The following is a 26,209-nucleotide window of genomic DNA, read 5'->3' on the forward strand; positions in this document are numbered from 1 at the left end:
TCACAAATGATAGGATTGCCTTCTTTTATGGTTGTATAATATTCTGTTGTACAAATATACCACATCTTCTTTATCCATTCATCCATTAATGAACACTTAGTTGTTTCCATGTCTTGGCTCTTGTAAATTATGCTTCAATGAGCATAGAAGTACAGATATCTTCAAGATTCTGATTTAATTCCTTTTGCATGTATACCCAGAAGTGAGATTGCCTGATCATTTGTAGTTCTGCTTTTATTTATTTATTTTTTTTTGAGGAACCTCTATGCTATTTTCCATAATGGCTGCATCCATGTACACTCCCACCAGCAGGGCAGAAGGGTTCCCTTTCTCCACATTCTCATCAACACTTGTTGTCTCTTGTCTTTTTGAGAACAACCATTCTAACAGATGCAACATGCTATCTCATTGTGACTTTGATTTACATTTCCCTGATATTAAGCAATGTTGAGCACATTTTCATGTACCTGCTGGCCATTTGTATATCTTCTTTGGGAAAATATTCAGTTCCTCTGCCAATTTTTTTATCAGATCATTTGTTTTTTTGCTGCTGAATTGTATGAGTTCTGTATATAGTTTGGATATTTACCCCTTATCAAATGTATGGTTTGCAAATATTTTCTCCCATTCCATAAGCTTCCTTTTCATTTTGCTGAGTGTTTCTTTTGCTATGCAGAAGCTTTTTAGTTTGATATGGTCCCAATTGTTGATTTTTGCTTTTGTTGCTTGTAATTTTGATGTCATATCAAAAAAAAAAAAAAACTGTTGCCAAGGCCAATGTCAAACGGCTTTCCCCCATGTTTTCCTCTAAGAGTTTTACAGTTTCAAGTATTATATTTAAGTCTTTGTTCCATTTTGAGTTAATTTTTGTGAGTAGTGGAAGTTGGGGTCTGATTTATTTTTTTCTTCATGTGATTAATCCAATTTTTCCAATACCATTTATTGAAGAGACTCTTATTTCCCAATTTAGTCTTTTTGGCTCCTTTTTCAAATATTAGTTGACCATATAGGTGTGGACTTTCTTCTGGGATCTCAATTCTGTTCCATTGTTCCCTGTGGCTATTTTTAAGCTATTTTATTTTTTATTGATGTATAGTCAATTTACAATGTTGTGTTAGTTTCAAGTGTACAATATATAACTGGTGTGAAAGGTACAATCTCAGAGGTTGACCGATTACTGTAACACACTTACTGGTCATTTGTACAATGTAGATTTGAAGTATAGTGGTGAAAACATTAAATGTGACATTTGAAATATATATATTGTTTTTCATATTATTTTCCATTATAGGCTATTACAAGATATTGAGTATTGTTCCCTATGCTGTACAGTAAGTTCTTGTTATATATATATATATATACCAGTACCATTTATTTTGATTATTACAGGTTTGTAATAAAGTGTACAATCAAGAATCGTGATGTCTCCCCTTTGTTCTTTCTCAGTATTGCTTTGGTTATTCAGAGCATTTTATGGTGCTGTATGAATTTTAGGATTTTTTTTTTTTGTATTTCTGTGCAAATGCCATTGGAATTTTGATACAAGTGTTCATTGAATCTATAGATTAGACATTATTTGTACCTCCTTAAGAAGATGATTTCTTCCTACATTTCATCTACATTTCATTTACTTGTCCTCATTAAGATAGGAATTGCATAGCCTGGAATACCTACCTTCTATTTATTATTCAGATCAGATATGGCCTATTTTTATATTTAATCCTAAGCGATCAAATGGGTTAGTGCCTCTTGAACAATTAACAATACTTTAGATGTTGGCACTTTATTTTTCTTGTTGATCTTTAGCTACTTGGGGAAGGAGGGAAGGTGCTGATATTTTCAATTTATTACTTTTCAAGAAGCTTTTTAAAGATGAATAGTGTAGCTTAATCTTTTTATAAGGGCTTCAGGTGTCATTAGTGAAACAGACTGGGGAGCGTGCAGATGCTTCCTTAGCAGGGACGATGGATAATCCTTTAACAGTTTATCTTAGATTCCTCCCCCTGCCATCTCAGAACAGAAAATATACTTTTAAATGTCAAACACTTTTTTTGTTTTTTAAATAATCAATGTACTATCTGACACAGACTATATACACTTAAGAGTTACAATATTGACATTTCCGTGAATTTTAGTATGTAATGTCTTCACTGCTTTGAGGTTTCTGCCAAAGCAGAAATAAGCAACAGGCTAGGGTTGTTAGATAGTTGCATTCCTAATGCCTAAGTATTGTCAGACTATAGTATTATTTTAATGTTTTTAAAACAATCCATAATCTGCTAGTTTTGCATGTACTTGTGTGAAAGCAGTGCAAGAAGTTGAATAGAACTAAGTAACTATGGAACTGATAAATGTTGATCTAGTAACACATTTGATCTCCAGTTTCTTATGTTAAAAAAAGTCTGATGATTACGTTTTCTTTCGTTTGTAATTCACATTTCAAAAATAATGGTGTTAGTATATGGGTGCCATATTGAATATGAATGAAGTGAAAAAAAAAAAACCCTAAGTGTTTTTAGTGTTAGTTTTAAGCATATCTGTATGGTGGTACAGCCATAAGAATAGGGATTTATAAACTTTGTGCAAATAAGCTTTTGTACAGAGAATTTTTTAACTCTATAAACTGTATATGAAAATGTAAATCTTAGAGTTCCCGTTGTGGCTCAGCGGTTAACAAAATTGACTGGCATCCATGAGGATGCAGATTTGATCCCTGGCCTCGGCGTTGCCATGAGCTGGGGTGTAGGTCACCGATGCAGCTCGGAGCCCGCATTGCTGTGGCCCTGGCGTACGTAGGCTGGTGGCTACAGCTCCAATTGGACCCCTAGCCTGGGAACCTCCATATGCCGCAGGTGTGCCCCTAAAAAGAGAGAAAGACAAAAAAAAATGTAAATCTTTTAAAAATGTACATAAAAATAGTGTGTTTTTTTAACTGTGTGTGATAGTCTAGTCATTGCATGTAAATATAATTTACTGTGTATTCTGTATTGTAGATCGTATAGTGATGGCTTACTTTTTTACTGGTAAGTCAGCATCCACTGGATGTTTTCTGAAGAGAAGCTTGTCCCCATTAAGATAGTCCAAATTATCTAGGCTGTCTCCTAACTACTGACATTGTTCTCATTCTCTCTTCCTTCCAGGTTCAGCTCTACAAAGTAACCAGGGATTCCGCCAAGGTACCATTACGATTGAGTCATTTCCTTGTACAAACCTTTCAAAAGCACTCTAAAATAAAAGTCAAATTCCTTTGTTTAGGCAATTAGGTTCAAAATTATCTTTCTTGCTTCATTTATTTATTGTGCACTGAGTATGTGGTGCTCATGTAGGCCAGTTCTGCCTCATCTCTTGCTTCTTATCTGTCTTAACTCTTGTCTTACTCCAAACTTATCCTATACTCCAGCCAAACGCGAACATTCACTGCCATGTGCCAGACCTGGATCCAGAACACAGGTGGGCTAACTTCCAGGTCAGTGTTCTGTCTCCTACATCATGATCTCATATTCAGGTTTGAGTCCATTCAATCTGGATATTTATGGATATTCTAATAAATTAACTAGCCAAAAGCTCAAGTACAAATTATAGCGGCTGTTGTGTATTTCTTGTCATGTTTCAGGCTATTTGTCCTGTGAGTTAGAAATTTCAACCAAACATTATACCTCTAGGGAGAATAGAAATAGGGAAGGACTTTCTGGGATGTAAGGTGTGAAAATGAATTCTTCATCGTCAACTTTTTGGCAACCTTCATAGTCACAAGGGCATTTAAGAGCAAAACTTCAAGCTTCAGGCTTGTTTTCCTGTGACAAATATGAGACCAATTGCCTGTGGAATTTGATTCCGGCATACTGGGAACATTCCACATCTAAATAAATCTACTCCCATCTGCTGGCGGTTGCTTGAATTTCTAGTCGAAGCTGAATCGCACTTAAAAAAAAAAAAAAAAAAAAACCTGGAAGTACGAAAGCCTGAAAACAGGATTCTAGTTTTCTAATGTGGGCCTCTACTGCTTTATGACCTTGGGCCATACTTTTTCCTTCTTTGGGCCTCAGTTTCCCCATATTACAATCCAGATGGTTGGATAAAATGACCGGGAATAGCCCTTCCATTTTTATCAAGCAAGGATTGTTTCTACAAGGATGCCTAAATGACCAGAGACAAGGGGGGCAGAACTAGTGGCAGTAGGGATGAGTTTTATTGATCTACTCCTGTTTTAAATAGTCAGTGACATGAAAGTCCAACTATCTTTTATTTCTGTACCCATGTGGGAAGAGAACAGTTGCTACAATGGTGGAGAGAAGGGAAAGGAAGATATGAGGGTGCTCTGATCATTTAAAAAGGCAAGGAATTGTGAGACACATTTTTTAAAATTTTGATTCTAAGATGGTTAAGAAAGTGGGGATAAAGAGTTAAACACTTAGCTGTGGGAAACAACCAACCAGTCAACTGAAGGTTTTCTGGGCACAAGCAATACCATTGCACTCTGCCAATACTGAGAAAAAGGGCAAGAGGGCTGTATTTCTGTGTGAATGTTCTAGTTAACCAAGAGTGAACTTGAAATCCATTTTTACTGCAACCCTTCTCAATGGCATGCCTTAGGAGGTTCAGCACTGGTGAACCTGACTAAGGTCTATTTGTTGATTGCCCATCTGGCCCATGGGCTTTGAGGAACCGCTTTCTGAACTTACTTTATCAAGGATCTGAGATGGAAAAGACAAAGGGATTGGATGGAGGAATCTCCTTATCCTCTGAGATCCTTCTGTTTCATAGGACAGCGTCTGAGGTAGTGTAAAGAATAAGACCCCTCTAGTCAAAATTCCAGGCTTTTCCACATGATGGGGTCAAAATGCAGTAGCGTTAGAGTTGCCTGCCCGGACTACCTCTGGTCTTTTACCTCTTCCCATGACAGTCACTTTAACTCGGCATACCCTGGGTATGGGACAGAGTCACATCTCAGTAATCCCAGTTGGTGAACCCTTCCAGTTCCCTGAGCTTTGTCCTGGGGACCCAGACTTGGGGCCAAGAACTCTGGGAAACTCTTCAAGAAACTTTTAAACTCCTGGAACCCAATTTCCAACTTGATTGGGGTGAGGGGGAACACTCTTGCTACGGCCAGAGCTCTATCATAAAACCTATTGGTGATTCCCCCTCCACTCACTCAGAGGTAAGGTAGGTGGGATTACTGCAGGGTCAAGGTTTTGGCAATGAACAGTAGGATACTTCTTGATATCCAAGTATGCCCATCTCTATCGGAATGTAGATTCCGCTAGGGCAGTCAAATTTCCTCACCCCCCCCCCCCCCACACACACACGTATCGAAAAACAAAAACCCTCTTGGGCATAAGGTCTTCCAAAAGAAATGCACATTTTGCATTTTTGCAAAGAAACAGACCATGACCAACCGGCCGCCCCTAGCTGGAGAATGCATGCCCAGCCCAACAGCTGACTCCCCTCCCCCTCCCTCGGGCCAGCTCCGCCCCTGTCTATTTCTGATTCTCGCGGGTGGGGGTTGGAGGGACGACTGCAGAGGCCTGAAGGGGCGGGGGGCCGGGCTGTGAGCTGGCTGCGGGCGGAGGCAAGATCCCGCGCCTTTTTGTGTGGCTCCTGGCACCTGCTGGATTGGTTTAGCCAGTGCTACCGTCGGAGTGGGCGGAGCCATCCAGGCGACCAGCTGGGTGCCCAGTCGCAGGCTGGAGCTGCCACAGACGGAGCGCCCCTCACAGCTGCCCGGCGCGTCCTAAGGGCGCTGCGTCGGGCAGAGCTACTGAGGGACCGCTCCTCCCAGGTTCTGGGCTCCGGTCTGATCCCTGAGCTCGCTGCTCCGCATACTCTCCCTACTGTCTCCTTAGAGGAGACTCCTAATGACCCCCTCCCAGCTTCTTCTCGCCCCGCACTGCCCACACTCAGTCCCTTCCCCAGGCAGCGGCAGCGGACGGCAGTATCTCCTGCCCTCCGGTCGCCTGGAGTGCTGCAGCCATGGGCATCCGAGGGATGCTGCGAACCGCTTTACTCTTGCTGCTCATTAGAACCTGGCTCGCGGAGGGCAACGACTTCAGTTCCACTCCGAAATTCCACTTCGAGCTCTCCTCCACCGTGCCCGAAGTCGTCCTAGACCTCTTCAGCTGGTAAGCGGGAGCCGCTAGGCGGGGTATGGCGGCAGGAGAGGACCCGCAGCCTCGAGCCTCTTGGACGGAGCGGGCTGGGGATGACTTGGACCCGGGCTCACCGAGCTTCGGCGCATCAGCCCTGCCTACAGGTCCCTGGAGGGTGGTGTGGTGGGAGTGGGGGCAACCGGTCAAGATAGAGCCCTGTTCTTCAGCCCACCTGTTACTGCGGCACCTGACAGAGACCCGCGTGCGCCCAAACTGAAGCCCCCGGGTGGGGGGATAGGGGTGCTGCCATCCACCCCCGGGGGACTAAGGCCCCTGGCAGCTTTTCCTATTCATGTCCTTTGGTACCTGTGGGATGGGGGGTGGGGTACAGGGTGATGGGAGATTCACAAAACATACACAGTAGAGACACCTGTTTGAGTCCGGATTTTAGTCTATTCTCTGAAGCTCGTGCTTGTGTTTCTGAATGTGTGTAGTGAGCAGTGAGGTACATTTTCCAATGCTGCAAATAAAAATTATTGACTTAACCTCATCGGTACCCAGACAGTGAGATCGGTGGCTGTATAACATATGACTGTGTGGCCTGAGATGGGTGCGCTTTTGTACTTACTCCTGTGAAAATATTTGAAGATTTGGTGTTTGATTTCAAGTTTGTTTGGGTATGCAAATATCTGAAGAGATGTTGAACAGTCAGCCTTTACACGTAGATCACACAGAAATGGGTATTTGCAGGGGCTATATATCCTTAGCGCTGGCATATGGGTAATGTGTGTGGTCCTAAACAGGCAGAAATGCATTGCTTTAATTCGGGAATAATTCATGTGCTCACTTTGAAATTGTGTCATTAAAGATGATTGAGAGTAATTTTTTAAATGGCAAACCAGAAATGAACATGTATTCAGAAAAAGGGGGGGGGATAGTTGGGCAAGGTTCCAGCACACAGCCCTGCAACGTCCTCATCTCAACATATCAGACTGCGCTAGTGAACACACACACACACACACGCACACGAGATTTGCAGAGGCTGACGTTCCATAGTCAGTGCGTCAATGATCCTAAGAGTCATACTGATGTGCAGGGCCTGTTCTTATTCACAAGCCCCTTTGGGGGAAAAGAGCCCCCCATGAAGGACTAGGTGAGTTGGGTGAATACAATAGAGACTTCGAGAAAGGCCAGCTCTCTGCAGGATTGAGATGGGTCCATTTACATATGCTCACCCAAAATACGTCTAGGCTGAAGCACATGCTTAGCAAAACAGATGCCTGCTCCAAGAATACGTGTGTTTTTGAGGACAGCCCTGAGCCCCAAGAATCAGAAGTGGTTTGACTTATGAGGGTCATAAATCTCTGCTCCACGAGCAAGGCTCTATCTGTGTGTCATATTGCCATATGCCAAGTCTTAGAAACAGAGGTGTCCAAACAAGATTCACATGGATGTGACAACAAAATGCCAGTCCTAGCCTAGGTAGGGGGACTGCGACTGAGCTGGAGAAGGTAGTCTGTTTGGCTCAGACAAGGGAGGCACTGAGGGTGAAAGATGACCTTTCCTGGGGCAATCAGGTGCCCCTGCAGGGAGGACTCCCTCCAACCTAGAAAGCTGCATTCAGGCTAATGGTAAGGTGGGGCTCCTTAGGGAGTTGAAGTAATGCATTTATATGAAGGCTCACACCTGCCCACACTCTCTCTTCTGGACTTCCTCTACAGAGTCCCCCCAGTTCCCCCCCCCCAGTTCTGCCTGGTAACAAGGATCCAGTCTGTACGCCCCACCGTTTGGATGAAAGCTGGGGAGGGGGAGGGGGAAAGAGGAATTTAGTCTGCGTCACTGCTGCGCTTCTCGCTGACTCACTGTAGGGAGGGAGGGGAGCAGGGAGAGAGGTGTACATGTATGACTGTACATGTCCGCGTGTGTGCAGGAGGAGGGAAGGCCCTGACAAGTTGATGCTCTTTGTTGTTTGTTTTCTGAGAAGCAATGTGGCGTTTATTGATGATCAATATTTACCAATGACTTCTCTATTTCAGCAAAAACTGTGCAAATGAAGCTGTGGTTCACAAAATTTTGGACAGGGTGCTGTCGAAATATGATGTCCGTTTGAGGCCCAATTTTGGAGGTAAGACATGTCTAGACACTAGAGCTGAGACACATCTACCCAGTGAGCTGAACAGTGGTACTTCTCTATCCTTCAGCTCCCACCAAGTTCAGTTTATTCAACACACTGGAGTCAGCGTGATCTTTATGAATCCAATCTGATGACCTCAGGAACTTTTGATGGTTTTATTTAACTTCCAAGTAAAATCTAAACACCTTAGCCTAGCACTCAGATCTCAAGCGCAGAGATGAGAAATGACAAGGAAATGTAAGTACAAACCTCCAAGAAGCTAATACATCAATTTCTCCTTTTATTTCTGCCTAGTCTCCCCCACCCTTTGGAAAGGGTGACTGACCTCCATCACACAACTTTAAGTGACAAGCAACCTACTCCTACCCCACAGAACAGGGATAGCATTCTCTGGCAGAGGGGACACCCAGTAAACCTAGACCAAGGACAGACAACTGAAAGGGTGCATTAAATAGATGTTAGTCAGTCACTTTTCAGCTCAAAGTAAACCAAGAAAGAGCTAAAAAAGCAGGGTAGTTAAGTCAGAGAAACCACTCCACTTCCTGCAGGCAGTAGAATTAGACACCTACTCTAAAGGGTTAATGAATGCTAATTGTTCACATTTGTACATATGAATAGAAGTCTTCTGAATACACAATGCCTCCACGCTAAAGAACGCACAGCTATTTGCCTTCCCATTGTGGTGGACCAACGGGGGCTCTGTGATCTGCCTGGGAAACTCCCTTGAAAACCAAGGTGGTTGCCCTGTGCTCTAAGGTTTTGTGCTGGGATATTTGACTGGTATCCCCTTTGCTGCTTTGCTCCCTCAAAGTATGCAAGTAGAAGGCAGTGCAGCCCCTGGATCCGAGGTGAGTGTGCATTGGGGACTGGGAAGATGGAGTGGCGAGAGCAGAAGGCAAATAAGGTATTAGGACACAGCAAGCACTCCATTGCATGACACTGATTTTGGACCAGTTGCACCATGCAGTGGTGGGTATTAAAGGTGTAGCTGTTAAATTTTCTCCATTCATTGTTCTCATGTTTCTCAGCAAAGGCTGACCAACAGCCATTCGAGTACATCGAGCAAATTCTCCCCACTGCTTCAGGTTGTCATCTCTGCAACATCCAGGGCCAGGGGGAGGGAACAGAGGCAAAGACCAACCTCTGAGGATGTCAGGTGCGGCTGGCCCACAGCATCTTCAAGGCACCTCACCACAACTTTTGAGCTAACTTGTATTTGTTTACCCTTGATGCCTAAGCTTCTGGGTTAAACTAAGCTTTATGGGCATGTAGACCTGGGAGTATGAGAATAGCTGAGTCCCCGATTTGGCCAAACAGTGGATGAATGTGGGAGGGCAATGGCAATTGTAGGACCTTCTAGCATTTAGATGGAAGGAGGCACTATAAGCTTTAAGTCCAGGGCTGCTTTATGGGGGATGGCAATCAGTGGGACTGCTGGGCCATTGGGGTTAGAGTTGGAGTAGCCCAGGACTCCTTGCAAGGCCTCCCAGTAGACATAGAGTCCAATTCCTCTCTGTCTGAAGTTAAGAAGAGTTTCAGGGCTTCACACACAGGCACACAGGTACACATACCCCCCACATGCAGAGGCCTGACCTAACTGTGGTTAGGTTCAAATGAGAGCCTTATTACTTCCTTAAAAAAAAGAAGGAAGATGAAGAGGATAATGAGATCCAAGGAAAAGTTAACAAAACTGCTTCTTTCTGAGCAAAGGAAGTGGGACTCTACAGTGCTGCAAAAGGCAAGTCCCTAAGGATTTTGCCTAGCCCATCACCTGACATGATATAGGTGTGTAGTGAAGGAATAAATGGGGCATTTTTATCATTCCTTCTTTTACTTATTCTTCCTCTGGTACTCTAATGAATGCTAGGGGGGAGGAAGAGTTGGGGTAGCCATGTTTCCAAGAGGAAGGAAAGTGGTTACCACCTCCCACTTGTCATGCTTTCCTGAACCAATCAGGGAGGACATCCATGGGATATCTCTGAGGCCATCACCCCAGAGATAGCATTTAGACACTTTAAGCTGAAGCTTCTTGTTTTCTCCTGTTATCCTTATAGGAATGTGGGATATCTTAGCTAAGCTCTTATTCTGACTACTGCTAGCACATAAGGTATCCCTGCTAGGTGGATAAATTAGAAAAAGGTCCCAGGTCCCCTTCCTCCAGACTACACTCCTTGGCCAGGACTCATGGCTTGGTGAGGGGAATGTAGACTGCATCTCAGCTCCCACTTTCCCCTTTCAACTGGGAGACTTTGGACAAAGCTATGCCCTGGCCCTTTAGGATTCATGTCCCTAGGATTCTGTTGTAAGGGGTGGGGTTGTCTGAGTGATATGGAATGGTCGAAGATGAGAAGTTTAACATTAGAGTAAGGTGGTTGTGGGGGGTGGCTGCCTGGCCCTGTTGGGGCTTGTTGCCTGCCTAACAGTTTGCATCCTCTAAAGGCATGTTGGGAGCCTGAAAAGCTGTAATTAAAAAAAAAAAAAGGTAACTTTCTAGAAACCCCTGTCACTACATAGCACTTTGCTGGGGATTACTCACAATAGCCCCGATGCTGGAGTTTGGGCCTAGCCCTCACACAGAGGTCCACTTATTCCTCAGCTGCTATTCATACATGGGTTCCCAATAACAAATTTCCCTCTTTGCAGCTCAGCTTCTGGACAATCATCCTGCAGTGAAGCAAGCAGGCTGAATTGAAAGCGTCACATGTGTTTCCATAACAGCAGTATGATTTAATACACATAGAATAATGGCTTAGCTGTGGGGTTGAGTGAAGGGAGATTTGATCCAATGAGGAAAAAAATGAAAATGTACTTTTCCACAGTACTTTATAGTTTACTACATATTTGCACATCCATTATCACATTTGAATAGGCAGCCCTTACACCTAGTCCTTAAAAAGAAAGCCAGGGGGCAGAAACACACACAAATTCAATCACAGTCACATATTAACACACACAAACACTCTCATGCATGCACCCACTCACATGAACACGCTCACAAATTTACTCACACATATATACACAATCACATATACATGCTCACACATTCACATACACACATGAACACTGACAAACGTTGACACATACAAACAGGCCCACATACAAAAACACACTTGCAAATTCATTCATACACACAGACACACACTCCCACATGCTTTGACATTCACACACATGAACATACTCACACCTTCACATATGCTCACACACAAATATGTCCACGTATTTACCAACTCACAGACAAGCTCATATATAAACATGGTGACAAATTAACACACATATACAACCACATGCACAAACACACTCACACATTAACATGCTTACACATTCACTCATACCTGTTTAGTGACAAACTAACACATATGTATGAATATGCTCAGGGATTCACTTGCACATCAGCATGGTCACACATTTGCTCACACACAAACACACTCACACATTCAACCACACTCACATAGACATGCTCACACATTTACTCAAGCATATAAACATGCTTACATACACTCACACTTACAGGTGTGGTAATTATGAATGTACAACTGTAATTACTTATCACACTTATTACTTACATAAAAACAAAGTCACACACACAAATACATTCACATATTCACACAATGAACATGCTCACTCACACTCAGACATATAGTCACACACCCATAAGTTCACTTATATTCCCATTCATTCACAAAACACATGTTAAATCATACACATGCAAAAATGCTTACACATGCACTCATACACACACACACACATTTTCTCACACATGCACTCAACATGCTCCCACAGGCTTACTCATGAACATGTTCATACACTTGAAAACACAGACACTTTTAGTGAACACACAAACATACTCGTATACACTCATGTAAACACAACTTTATACACACAATCATAATTATGCATTCACTCACACATGGACATGCTCACAAATACACAATCAAATGAACAGGCCACACAGGCAACTTACATATTAATTCCCACACAATACATTCAAATACATATGCTGACACATACATTCACCCAGAAAAGGGTTCATACATTCACTGGATCACATTCACTCACACACAAACGTGCTCACATACATGAAAATACAAATTCACTCACACGCATACAAACAAGCTCACAAGTACACACATTTACTCACACATAAACACATTTATACATTCATTTCCACACACCATGCCCACATGTTTGCATGTGCTTACACATTTACTTACATGCAGCATATCCAAGGATGTGAACCTGCTCCTGCCTTCAGTCACATAGGAACACACACAAAAATCATTCACCTACATGAACATACTCACGCACATACATGCACAGTCACACACATAGATAAGCTCACAAATATATCCATGTTTACACATTCCCTTGCACATTAACAAGCTCACATATACTCACACAATCATTCTGTCACCCATGAACACACAAACATATTTACCTGCACGTGAACACACTCAACAGATTTACTCATATAAATGAACATGCTCATGTACACTCATGCCCACAACTCACACATTCGTCCACAACAAGACACACATTCACTCATGGACCAACTCATAAGAACTCACACAGATATATTTATGCACAACACAAATCTTAGCTCTTGTTTTTAGACTCATTGCTCTTGAGTTTTTATCAAGAAAACACTTAGAAAAAGTATTTCATCCTGTTATTTTTTTCTTATTTTGCCTTAACCCCTTCCTTTCATCATATAATTGGCCAGGCCCTACTCTAAATGTGTGGCTTGCATTAACTATGAGATCAGAGCTAACATTACCCTCATTTTACTCAAAGGAAACTAAGGCTCAGAGAGCTTAGATAACTTATTCAAGGTCACACCACTAGTAAGTGCTAATAAGGTTCAAACTCAGGCAGTCTGGCTCCTGAGTCCATGCGTTTACCCTTTTTGATACCCTGCATGTAATAGTATCTTCCTGTATTGTAGGTGCTCCTGTGCCTGTGGGAGTATCTATCTATGTCTCCAGTATTGAACAGATCTCAGAAATGACTATGGTAAGTGTGTCAGCTCCAGCTGTGGGGCTGGGGACAAGGGACATGAGACAGGGAGCAGGGTCATAAGCCATTATTCTAACCTGCAACAGAGCCCACATGGAGGAATATGATAGGTGTTGGAAACTATGGCCACCTGGAATAAAAAAATAAATAAATCCAGATGGATTATAGACCTAAAAGTGAAAAGCTATGAAGCTTTTAAAATGTAATATAAGATATTGCTTTGTGTCTTTGAGGCAGGTAAGGACTTTGTTAAAAAGGACACAGAAAACACAAAGTATAAAAATAAATACTGGTAACTTCAACTGTATTAATATTATCTTTAGGAGTTTCCGTTGTGGTTCAGCTGTTAACGAACCCAACTAGGAACCATGAGGTTGTGGGTTCAATTCCTGCCCTTGCTCAGTGGGTTAAGGATCTGGTGTTGCCGTGAGCTGTGGTGTAGGTCGCAGACGCACCTCGGATCCTGCATGCTGTGGCTATGGTGTAGGCCGGCAGCTGTAGCTCCGATTTGAACCCTAGCTGGGGAACCTCCATATGCCGAGTGTGTGGCCCTAAAAAGCAAAAAAAAAAAAAAAAATCTTTAGGCAAACTTCTGGTACTTTCATTTTGCAAAACAAAGACAAAAAACCAGTATGACAGGTTTGAAAGGATAAGTCATAGCGGACTAATATATTTGCAACATAAAGGACTGATATTGAAAATATGCAAAATTCCTAATTCCTACGAATTAAAAAGAATATTTTTAAACAACAGAAAAATGATCAGAAAATTTAAATAGAAACTTTATTTTTCTGAAGAAAACCAAGTAGCAGATAAACTTATGAAAAGATGCTTGAGTCTATTATTAATCAGTGGGGGTATAAACTGGAACTTTCAGTTCATAGTTTTTATCATTGTGATTTTAGTATGTATGGTGTGATTGCATAATAATATATATAGTATATTTTTATAAGAAAATATTATCCAGCAATGCAAGTGAACAAATTTTAATTACACACATCAACTTGAAGCAATGAATGATTATGAATTATGAATACATGGAGCATGATTCCATTTGGAAAATATTTTTAATTAAGTCCAACTAAACAATATATTTCTTAGAAATACATAAACAATAAAACTTAGGAAAACGTAGCCCCCCCAAAAAAAAAAACAGAAAAAGCAAGAGATTATTATCATTAAAATCTAAGATAATAGGTACTGCTGGGAGGTGTGGGGAATATGTTCTATAAGGAACACATTAAATTTGAAAGTTATTGAGAACATTTTATTTCTTAACCTGAATTTTAGTTATATGGGGCCCATTTTATTGTTAACATTAAACATTGCTACATACAATTCATTACTCATATTTATTTGTGATGTATTCCATACAGCTTCATAAAAAGATACACATACACTCTAAGGACTGAAATTTACCTTTCTTTCCTCAGGACTATACTATTACGATGTTTTTTCATCAGACCTGGAAAGATCCACGTTTAGCATATTACGAGACCAATCTGAACCTGACCCTGGACTATCGGATGCTTGAGAAGTTGTGGGTCCCTGACTGCTACTTTCTAAACAGCAAGGATGCTTTTGTGCATGATGTGACTGTGGAAAATCGTGTGTTTCAGCTTCAACCAGATGGAACAGTGCGATATGGCATCCGGTGAGTTCCCCAACGGACCTGGGGATCATCCTGGCCAGCTAACTTCTTCCCTCTAAGTATCCCACAGTTGCACTCTATCTTGCATGGCTCCTTCACTCATCCTACCCAGTAGTCAAAGTGGAACCCACACCTTGGTTCCTGCTGTTGCTTCTGTATGGAATGGCCCTTTCCTCTTTCTATGAGTCGAAACCTTGCCCACCCTTCAATCCTTAACTCAAATGCCCTCTTTGTCAAGAAATTCTCTTTGGAAGAGCTCTTCTTCCACCTTAGCATTGTATAAACATTATGCTATTTAGTTGTGTATTTTCTCTGCCGTGCAGCGGTGGAGAGGGATTGATCTCTGCCATTGGTCATACATGCATCATGCAAGGGACCCAGGGGGTGTGTAGGATGCATCTCTTGCGTATGGCTCTGTACAGACAGAATGTGTGCACTCCTCACTGGTCTTTTTATAGCATAGCAGATGGACACCAAAGCCTTCCTCACAGCCTCAACTCTTATAAACCATCTCTTAAGACACCATGAGAGATAAATTTAGCTTAGAAAATGTATCCAAGAGTCAGATAACAGGTTAATGTATCCAAGAGTCAGATAACAGGGTAAAGCCCTTTCTCTGGGTCTCTTTCTCTGGGATGCTCTTGCTCTGTTCCTTTGTTTCCTTCTTTCTCCATCTACTTTCCCATGGACCAAGGCACTTGAGTCAGAGAACAGTAAAGCTTACAGGAAACAGGTCATTGGTCATGCTTATTTCATTTAAAGGTGACCTCAGCTGGGTATTGCTCATGGAGGATTCATAAAAGGGAGATAAACACACACACACACACACACACACACACACACACACACACTACCCACTGTGAAAAAATGGAAATAACTTCAAAGGTTGAAAGGGACTAGGCTGGGGTTAGCAGCTGGGAAGAGCAGGATAAGGAATGGAGCAGAACCTCCCAGCTGAAGCTTCAGGGAGCTTTCATAATTATCCTCTTCCCACTGGACACTTTTCCTACTTCCTCAGGTCTTCCATGATCCCTCCTATCCATTTACACGCACTGGCATTTTGTTAAGCCCCAGTACCCTCATAAGCAGATACACAAATCTGGAGTTTCAGCTGCTACAGTGCAGCCGTTCCCTCCTGACAGCCTTGCTGCTTCCTCACCAAAAAGTTCCCTTTCTGTCTCTACATTCAGTTTCCTCAAGGACTCTCTCACTTCTGACACCCCAAGGATTCCTGACATGGCATCTTTCTATTCTCTGTATAAGTCCTACCAGACCTCTTGGTTTCTTTGTCGCATACAAATTCCCTCCATCCTCCTTACACAACTGCAACTCATCTTTCCTCTAGGAGGGAAGGTAAGGGAAGAAGGGGAAAAGAAGGAAAGAAGAAAGGGACGGAAGGAGGACCCAGGTCTAATGTAGGCAGTATGGGAGGGTGTTAGCTGAGTCAGTCCTTGGGATACCTCTTCCTGCCCCATTCTTACAGTTTTCTCAGTTACTTACCTGAGCTTGAATCATTGTTCCCTTCTTTTTGCTTTTCCTTTGCAGACTCACCACCACAGCAGCTTGTTCCATGAATCTGCAAAATTTCCCTCTGGACAAGCAGACCTGCAAGCTGGAGGTGGAGAGCTGTACGTATGTCTCCTATAGCCCCTTCTTCCCAAAGTCAGACTTGACACCTCCCTCCCCTCTTTTTCTCTTTCCTTGATAGATAGATAAACAGACAGAGGTGAATAGATAGATAGATAGATAGATAGATAGATAGATAGATAGATAGATAGACAGATAGACAGATAGATAGATAGACAGATACAGACGTAGACATAAATATAGATATAGATATGGAGTCTGGGAGAAACTGCTCATTAGGGTGTAAATAGTCCCATAGGGAAATTGTGCTTTTCTGTGGGGAAATTGTGCACAATCTAGTGGGTAAGAAAACATCTCTTTGCTGTGCTTTCCTTCCTGATAATAAACTCAAAACTGAGAGTTCTATTCCCATGTGCCTTTTTGCCCATCCTCAGACCCACCAAACACAAAGAGACCCCAAAAGTGCAGGTTCCAACTCTCCTTTGGTTTTCACAAACTGCTGTGGTGTGAAATCTTCCTATAACTGCTTTCTGAGACTGACTCTGTTTCTTTCCCCCTCCTAGATGGCTACACAGTTGAAGACATCCTGTTATACTGGGAAGGCAATGGGAATGCAATCCAGGGGACTGAGAAGCTGCACATCCCTCAGTTCAGCTTCCTGGGAAAGACAATGACTAGCAAAGAGGTGTTTTTCTACACAGGTGTGTCTGATCTTCTTCTCTCCAGTCTTTTGTCTCTTTTGTACCCTAGGAAACTCCTAGTGACCTCTGACTTTGACCTTTAGACTCTCTGCTGCTTTCGTTCATATTTCCTTCTTGTTCTTGACACTTTCCAAAGCCCCCTTCATAAAGTCCCAATGGACTATTGCATTTGCAATGATATTCTGCTGTATAGCACAGGGAACTATATCTAGTCACTTGTGATGGAACATGATGGAGGATAATGTGAGAAAAAGTATATATATATATGACTACATCACTTTGCTGTACAGCAGAAATTGACAGAACACTGTAAATCAACTGTAATAGAAAAAAAATAAAAGCTTTTAAAAAAAGTAAACTAGAAAAAAAAGTCCCAATGGCTTACCCTCTGCTAATAAGGAAATGGGTGTGGAAGCACTTGGCCAAGTTTGACATGCCACAGACCTCATTTCTGGGCCAGCCTCTCCCCCTCCACCTGTTTACAGCTTTGAAATATCTGTCTTTACCATTTCCACTTAAGTTGACATGGAGCAAGGAAGGAAGGAAGGAATAGATAGCAGACTTGCTGTGCCATATGTGCCTACTGACACATGCCATTGTCATTGGCCTTAAGGCAGCAAATGGGTCAGGTCTGAAGACTGCTCGGGCTGGAATATTAGAGGTTGAAAGTGCCATTGGTTTTCACTCAACCATCCTGTACTTCACTCTGAAAATCCCCTCATCCCTACCACCCTAATACAAGTATGTCTCATTGTCAGGTTCCTATGTGCGCCTGATACTGAGGTTCCTGGTCAAGAGAGAAATCATCAGCTACCTTGTGCAGATCTATTGGCCTACTGTCCTCACCACTGTTGTCTCTTGGATATCATTTTGGATGAACTATGAATGCTCTGCAGCCAGGGTGACAGTCGGTAGGTCATGTCCCCATCCCAGGGAGGAACTAGGATCATCTTGCTCACAAAAAAAAAAAAAAAAGTTGATATTGACAGTAAGGAAGAGTACCTGGAGCAGTGTGTGACTGCACAGGCAAGTAAACAACATGGGACCTGCCCAGCAAGCATTGGTCCATGGGCTCAGCCAATCCCCAGCAGAGAGACTGACATTGGAGACAGGGGTGAAAAAAAAAATCAGGGTTGGGATCTTGGTATGTTGGGTCCAAAGTACCAGAATTCATTATTTGATGGATATGTATATGAATGCACAAGTCACAAATTTAGATCAGAAATTCAACAATAAACATTGATTAAACAATGTGTCAAAATGCCCTACTAGGCAGCAGAGGGCTTCTAGAAGAGCTGTCCTTGACAAGGGTCTAGTGGAATGTTGAGACAAATGTTATCAGAGTCCAGAGGAGGAAACAGCCCAGGTCTTATTGGCTAAAACTGGGTTCTGAAGACTTCCAGGAGGCAGTCCCTAAGAGGCATTACCTAAGAGAAGAAACAGACATTCCCTAAGAGAGGGAATAAATTGATTAGAGGTAAAGTGGCCCTAAATGGGGGCTAAATCAAAGGGTGCCTGGAGTGCAAGCTGGGAAAAAGCCTGAGATGACTTAGGCAGAACTTGAAATTCCACTTTAAGCAGTTGTAATTTCATGTCTAAGCAATGTGGAGCATCAAAGAGTTTTGAGTGGTACCAAGGAGGAGTCTAAGAGATCAGCCTCCTTATTTAGTAGCACACTGTAAACTAAACTTTTATATTTGTGTAATATTACAGGAAAGCTTACATACTAGAAGGCAAAAGGGGAAAGGATCATAGGGCAAAATGGGGCTAGACATGAAAATCACTGAGAAACCATGGCCGGAGATTTTTGATTTGATACTAAGAGCAATGGGAAGTCACTGAACCATTGAAATACAGACTGGGTGTAAATATGGGGTAGGAAAAGAAGAGAGAGCACTTGATCCATGGCCATAAGCCTGGAAAGCTGAAGGTTTTTTGCTGAGGGCTCTCCCCACCTCAGAGATGGCCTTTGCTCCCTTCTAGTGGGAGAACTTCAGCCACCTGAGGAGACTAACCCTGTGCTATATTTTTCACAGGTCTGACTTCAATGCTCATCCTGAATGCCATCAACTCACATCTGTGGGATAAACTCCCCCAAATTGCCTGTATCAAAGCCATTGACATCTATATGGTCGTATGCTTCTTCTTTGTGTTCCTGTCCTTGATGGAATATATCTACATCAACTATCTCTTCTACAGCCGAAGAAGACCTCGGCGCTCTAAGAGGCAACTCACAAGAGCCCAAAGACTCCTAGCCCGCTACCGTTACCAGGAGATAATGATGCAGGTTTGGTTTTTTGACTAACAATCCACTTTCACCAAGAACCTCTTAAGCCTAAGAGCAAAACTTGACCCTTTCACCTTTCATAGCTACTCAAATCCTCACACAACACACATCACACACACACAAACACACACACACACACACACACACACACACACACACACACACACACACACACACACCACACCGCTCACACACACCCAGCAGATAACAAAGAAGTAGAAGAATTAATCATCACTCCCTTATAGGTAGAGTCATTGTCCAAAGTCACAGTACTAGTAAGTGGCAGAGCTAGAGTTCCCCCAGACCTTTGGGCTTCAAATCTGGTCTACTTAGCATGCTTTCAAGGGCAGGTGATAGAGCCAGAGAGAGTGGGAACACAGCGAAGCTGAAAGGAAGAGATGGACACTAGAGAGACTCAGCTACTCCTCCTTCCTTTTCTCTTCTGACTCCCAAAGCCAAGCTGAGGCTTTCGCTGCCAGCAGTATATTAATGTCCAGCATCCCCTCCCTCACAGGTGACCCAGCTCCACCTTCTGGAGAAGGCCTTGCCTCTGTCCCTATACAGCACTCCAGAGGGAGCAGCTACCCCAGGGGGATAGCAGATACCATAGACTTCCCTTGCATGCTAACAGCCTCTCTGTCCTGTTCCTCAGCACCCTGCACAGGAGAGACCCCAGGAAGAAGAGATTTTTTTGTCGATGCAAGAGACCATCCATCACGCTGATGAGGAAAGTCCCCCCACTCCTCCCTCCCCAACTGTGATTGTCCATGCAGCAAGTGACTTCATGACTCTATCCACTGTCTCCATGAAGAGTGACCAGATGGACATAGAAAATGAAACTGACTCTCTTCTCTCCACACCAGTGCAGGCCCGCCTAGCAAGCTCAGAAAGCCTTGGCTCTTTGGCCTCTATCTCACTGCATGCACCGCTGGCCTCCTCAGAAAGCCTCAGCTCACTGTCTTCTCTCTCAGACCAGGCCTGGCTGGCTACTGGAGAAAGCCTGAGTGACCTCCCGTCCACCTCACAGCAGGCCCTGCACAGCCATGGCATTTGCTTTAATGATTCTAAGATTGAAGACACTGTTATTCCTACCGAAATCCGCAACCGTGCTGAGGCCCATGGCCGCGCTGAGACCCGTGACCCCGAAGACCCTGAAGAGAGCTCCAACACCGATGAGAGCCCTGGCCATGGTCCTAGTAGGAGGCATCTGCTTGACTATGGCCGGAGGTGTGTGCAAGATGCAAGCTATGACCCTAATGAGATCCGTACCACCCTTAATATGCTCCGTGGCTTGCCTGATGATGTCAGAGTTGAGACCGGCTACCTTGACCTTGAAAAGCAACTTAAATGTGATGCTACCAGCACCTGGAGCCTGCATGATAGTGATTTGATGAGCCTCAATGGAGACAAGGACAGTAACTCGGAGTCTGAGGATAGCTACCCTCCAAGCCCTGGATGCTCCTTCAGCAATGTGTTCTCCTCCAAGCTCTTTCACCCTGACTACGTCCCTAAGATCGACAGATGCTCCCGAATCCTCTTTCCTCTTGCCTTTGTGATGTTCAACGTTGTTTACTGGGCATACCATACCAATTAGTTCCATAGTGTCCCAGGGTGGCTGTGCTCCTTTCACAGTTCCTTTTGGTTCCATTCTGCCTTCTTTTCCTTCTTCATTTCATTTTGTGGTTATTTGGGCTGTTGAATCAGCTCTCCATTTCTCTTCACAAACATGAAGTGGGGAGTAATTGGAAAGGATGTGTTCTGGCTGGAAGGAAAGATTTGAGAAGGAGTTGGAGGTAAATAACACATTGATTTTCCTTTTCTACAGAATACTATCACCTTTCTAAAGACTACTAACACCTAATAAGCACAGAAAAGCCCCCTGGCAGAAGTTAGAGGACAGAGAGAAGTCAGCTTAGGGGACAAGAAGGATCCGAGCCCTGTGCACAGAAACATTTCTGGGGGCCTTTCTGTCCCACTGAAGTGTTGAATTTTCTTTTTCATTACTTTTTTCTTCTGTTTTTTTTTCCTCCTAGAGATTATTGTCCTTGCCCACCTCCTGCGTAGAGTTTTATAGGAAGGAGCCAAACTGTGTTGTGCTTCAGTGCACAGGAGAAGAGCTAGCCATCTCTTGGAAGTGCAGCAGGACGGCTCTAGGGAACTTGCGGGTTTTGAAAGTGCCTTTCCCTTGATTTTTTTTTTTTCTGTTGTATTTTGTGTGTTGTGGTACAGTGTTATGAATGGAATATGAGTGTGGATAGGGGTGCTGAGTGAGATGTCAGGATAAGTGAGAGAGCATGTTCCCAAAAGGAGCTTGCAGGGGGTAAATGATGTTGGGCTGGAGATTATTCAGATTGAGCTGGCATCTTTGGAAGGATTGGAACTTCTCTTATACACATTTCTGCTTCGGAATGCTTGACAATAGGGACTCAATACATCTTTCTAGGTCAGATGCTGAGTTGATCAATGGATACAATGCAAGTACTCAGTGAATGAAGACTAGGATTAGGAAAGTTCACCATCTGATCTAGAATAGCAGATGAACAACTGTTGTGCATCTATATACTAATCCTTTCTGTTTCTCTAGTGCATAGTAAATATCAATGAGCTCACCAACACATCACATTGTCAAACCCTCACAGGAGCACTGTGAGCCAGGGAAGACAAAGCACATTGTCCCCAGTGTACTGAGGGATAAAAATGAAACTTATAAGAACATGCCTCCAGTGAGTGGTGGAACCACCCCACTTGCTCTTCCCTCTTCTTGTTCTTGAAACTTTATCAGCTGAAGCGCTCCACCATCTCCCCTCCCCTTTACAAAATGGGGTGCTCCATCAGATTCTGCTTAGGCCTCATTCTGCAGCACATGGAGCATCTCTGCAGAAGGAGACTGGTGACCAGTCAATGAGTGTGAACTGAGCACATTGAACAAAGGCACTGTCTACCCAGTGCACCTCCTAAAGGAAGTAAACAGTAGCCTGCTCTCCAACTTGCCAAGCAGCTCCACTTCATTGACAGAGGAGGTAGGGGAGTAAGATTTGCTATGCACTCAATTGATGTCCCTCCTTCCTCCCTAGGCAGCCTCTCCTGCAGCCCCTCAGCCAGCTACCCTTTTAACTGTTTCTATGTTTGTGTTTCTGTGTGTACCTGGGTGAGTGTGTGCATCAAGGTAGTTCTGCATACACCATTTGAGAAGCTGTATATTTCTGTGTACATCAGTGTAAATCTATATTGGTATATATAAGAGTGTATATATAATAGTGTGTGTATGGATATGTGTGTGTGTGTACACTCCTATGAAAGAGCATGTAAACTTATAATTTATGTATTGTGTGATTTTGTGTACACAAGTGGGTGTATTCTGTGTGCATGTGTATAAATGCATACATCCATACATATATGTTTATATATCTGATTTGTGTGGGTGTGAAAGGAAATATACATGAAAGCCTATGTATTACCTGTTGGTAGTTCTAGAACCACGAGAATTCCCTTTGGCCTTTTCCCACATAAGGGAGGGGGGCTGTATTTGGCCAGGCTGTTTAACTGACTGTTTCTTTCCAATTACCTGTTCCAGGGAGCCACGTCTCCCAGTCCCCACCCACTCTTCTCCTACCTCCACCCATCTGTGCTGTCACCTGGATAGAAGATGCAGAAGAAGTGAATGTAGTCCCAGGAAGTGATAATTTAGTGCCTTTGAGGTAGGACGTACTCAATCATGGGCTATGCTGGGAGTGCAGAAATTTTACTTTGTATTGGAAGGAAGTGTTTAGGAGTTACAAAGGCAGGGGTTGGGGTGGGGAAGCCTTGAAGATGTATTAAGAACAAAAATTTGGTATAGAAAATAGGGTAGGATTGCTAAAGAGCTGGAGAGGGGGTTGTATATAGCCTTTATAATGCATGCCTTTATTCCAATCACCTTAAGTCTACAAGTGTCAGGGCCAGAGGCAGCCACAAGCAGGTGAGTGATGTAAGGAAATGGCCCAGGGGATTGGCTGCTAGCCGCTGGGTACAAATAACCAAAGGTGCCTGGGAGATGGCTGCAGGCATGAACTGCACTGGTGGGACAATTCGGGGCAGGGGCATTTTAATAGCCCATCCTGGGATGGTTGTTTCTTGAACTTCAGTGTTGGATTTGGTTTTGGAGCCCAAAACTCCCTCCTTCCACCCCCTCCAAGGAAAGAAATAGTCAAAGGGGTGAGAAGGCTGACCAAGGAGAGAAGAGCAAAGGAACCCCAGGGATGATTGCCTCAATCGGCCCACCTTGTCATCTCTTCTTCTTTTCTATGCACACACACACACACACACACACACAAATATAACCTCGTATACACATCCACAAAAACCTACACAGTCACATATACATGTGTACACACATGGGCATTCACTTTTAGTGGTATATACATATATACACACAGACATGCACAACCAGTCACATACAACCACACACACATATATTCACACACAAAATCACGTTTACCCTCATATACACACACAAACACACACAGATGCCCACACACACAAAACTAGTGAGAGGGCTAAAATCAAGAAAATTACTGCTGGAATGTCTAAGATAGCCTCTTTCTTTTTGGACATCCCTCACAGAGAGATCAGGTTGGGAGGAAGAGCAATGACCCCACATCTGAAGCTCCCACAATGGCTATTGAAAGGCTTGCCTCCTGGGGCCTAACCACTGGTTGATTGATTTGGATTTGGGTTTTCAGGACCCAGGAGTGCCTTTGAGCCCTGCAGGAGGCGAGCAGTTCATTTGGGATGAGGTCATACAGAGATTGGAGCAGTGGGGGGAAAAAAGAGGAGGTTTAAGATGTATCTGGCAGAAATGCTCAGGAACGCTTCAGAGTACAGATTAAGGGCAGAGAGGCCAGTTGTAAATATCTCTATAGATCCATGTAACTAGATATAATGCTATACCTTTAAAAAAAGAATATTTTGCCCTATTGTGCTGCAATGAGAGCAGTTGAACTACTGCTACTCACACTGTGTGAGATAAGTGTCAAGATGAGGTGGAGGTTTGGCAATGATACCTTTTCAGAAATTTGAGCCTTTGAGTTTGCCATAGACTTGGTCATTTTAGCCTGAAAATTGCCAGATCTCCCCTTGTCATGTTCTGTGTCTGTTCTGTCATCAGCGTTGTTGTTGAGACCCACCCTTAGCTACCCCTAGCTGTACAAGCGTGCCATCCTCCAGCTGGCTGCCTACCTCCCCTCACCTCGCACCAAGTAACTCTAGAAGTACAGAGCATATAGCGGGGCGCTCCTGGGGCTCAGCCCATGGAGTCTTTCTCAGCCCAGCCAATCAGAGAGTGCTTGTGGAGATAGAGAATTTGGAGCTTGGGCAGAGGGAAGGGTCTTGCTTATGCCGGTATGGAGCAACCCCAACTTTACTCCTCTACCCATCTTCCCTTTCTTTTCCTCACGTGTGATATCCCATTAACCTTCCCCCTAAAATCCCTTCTCCACCACTACCACAGGAAGGAGACCTCTGTGTCTCTAAAGTGCATTTTGTTGTGGGAATGTGTAATACATTTCCTCCAAGTTCTTGCCCATTTTATCTGCCACTGTGGGGCATCTTTGCAGAGATAACAGAAGATCTTACTAGAGCTTGTCAAATGTATTCTTACAATCCATGTCATCTTGTTAATAGCAAGGCTGCAAAGTTTTTGCATATTTAGAGCTGAGATTTGCTGAGACTGTGGCCACTCTTAATGAGGTTTCCTTATTCTGTACATAAAAGAGCTAACCCTGAGCTATTAACTAATGAATACATTACTAAGCTATCCACCTGCATGGTACCCTGCTGTGGTGATGAGCACCAAAGGAAATCATGACTTGTCCTACTGAAAGTGTCAGTGTGTTTGTGTTTGTTGTATAGTATCCTGTGATCAATATGAAATCTCTATTATCAGTGTTGGGTTTTCAGGGTAGGGAGGGGGGAGGGTGTCGCAGTGTCTCCTTGATATACTTCAATTATGAAATACTCCCAGTTGGTCAAGGTCACCTCTGTTGACTCAACTTTGACCTACCATCTTGCCGGGCTGCATCCCCCGGGTCAATACTTAGCAGTGTAACTGAAGGCACCCAAGTCTTTTGCAACTGGCTGTGGTGCCAGGGAACTATTCGGACAGCAGCCAAGGCAGTGCCATGCTGGAAGCAGACAAAATACAGTAAAACCACACATATGCAGGTCTTCAGAAGTGGTGCTGGGCCCAGGCATTGAAAACCAAGAAAGGAAGAAGACCAAGACCTATGTGTACTGGATGATCTGACTGACAAAAGGGCCCAGAGAAGCAGAGACCCCCCTCCCCCCGCAGGATGACCCGGTTCCCTCTTTGTCCTCATTAAATGCACACTTTTGCATAAAAAAGACCTTGACCAGCTCTGACTTTGAGAAAGGAAAACATGAAGAAACATAAAATTATGCTTCTGAAAAATGTTGAAATAAAGGTTTGTAAATAACCAAAAGGAGAAAATAAATATATATACATGCAAATGTGCTTACAGGTCATTGTGTTTCCTCTCTATTGCATTGGGAGGGACGTTCATCTGGGTCCAGGATGCCTCTGGCTTCCATTGCTTACCTTTACCTCCTCACAGCTTTGCATATCCACCTCCTCACACCCTAAGATATTTAAATCCATGGTTTTCAAAAAGAGGGGAAACAGTGATGTCACAGTTGAAATTAGTTTACACTCTCATAGAAATCATTCTAATCATTTAAAACAAAAATTTAAAA

General features: G+C 43.3%; 1 protein-coding gene across 1 annotated transcript; it reads left to right on the plus strand.

The window, feature by feature from the left end:
* Positions 5,659 to 25,962, plus strand: GABRQ (gamma-aminobutyric acid type A receptor theta subunit). Its single transcript, XM_013986506.2, has 9 exons — positions 5,659 to 6,119; positions 8,123 to 8,211; positions 13,163 to 13,230; positions 14,667 to 14,887; positions 16,430 to 16,512; positions 17,035 to 17,172; positions 17,931 to 18,083; positions 19,209 to 19,459; positions 20,112 to 25,962. Exons 1-9 carry the CDS (start codon positions 5,971 to 5,973, stop codon positions 21,051 to 21,053), a joined length of 2,094 nt encoding a protein of 697 aa, XP_013841960.1. The 5' UTR covers positions 5,659 to 5,970; the 3' UTR covers positions 21,054 to 25,962.

This window comes from Sus scrofa, chromosome X, assembly GCF_000003025.6.
Source record: "Sus scrofa isolate TJ Tabasco breed Duroc chromosome X, Sscrofa11.1, whole genome shotgun sequence".
Lineage (NCBI taxonomy): Eukaryota > Metazoa > Chordata > Mammalia > Artiodactyla > Suidae > Sus > Sus scrofa.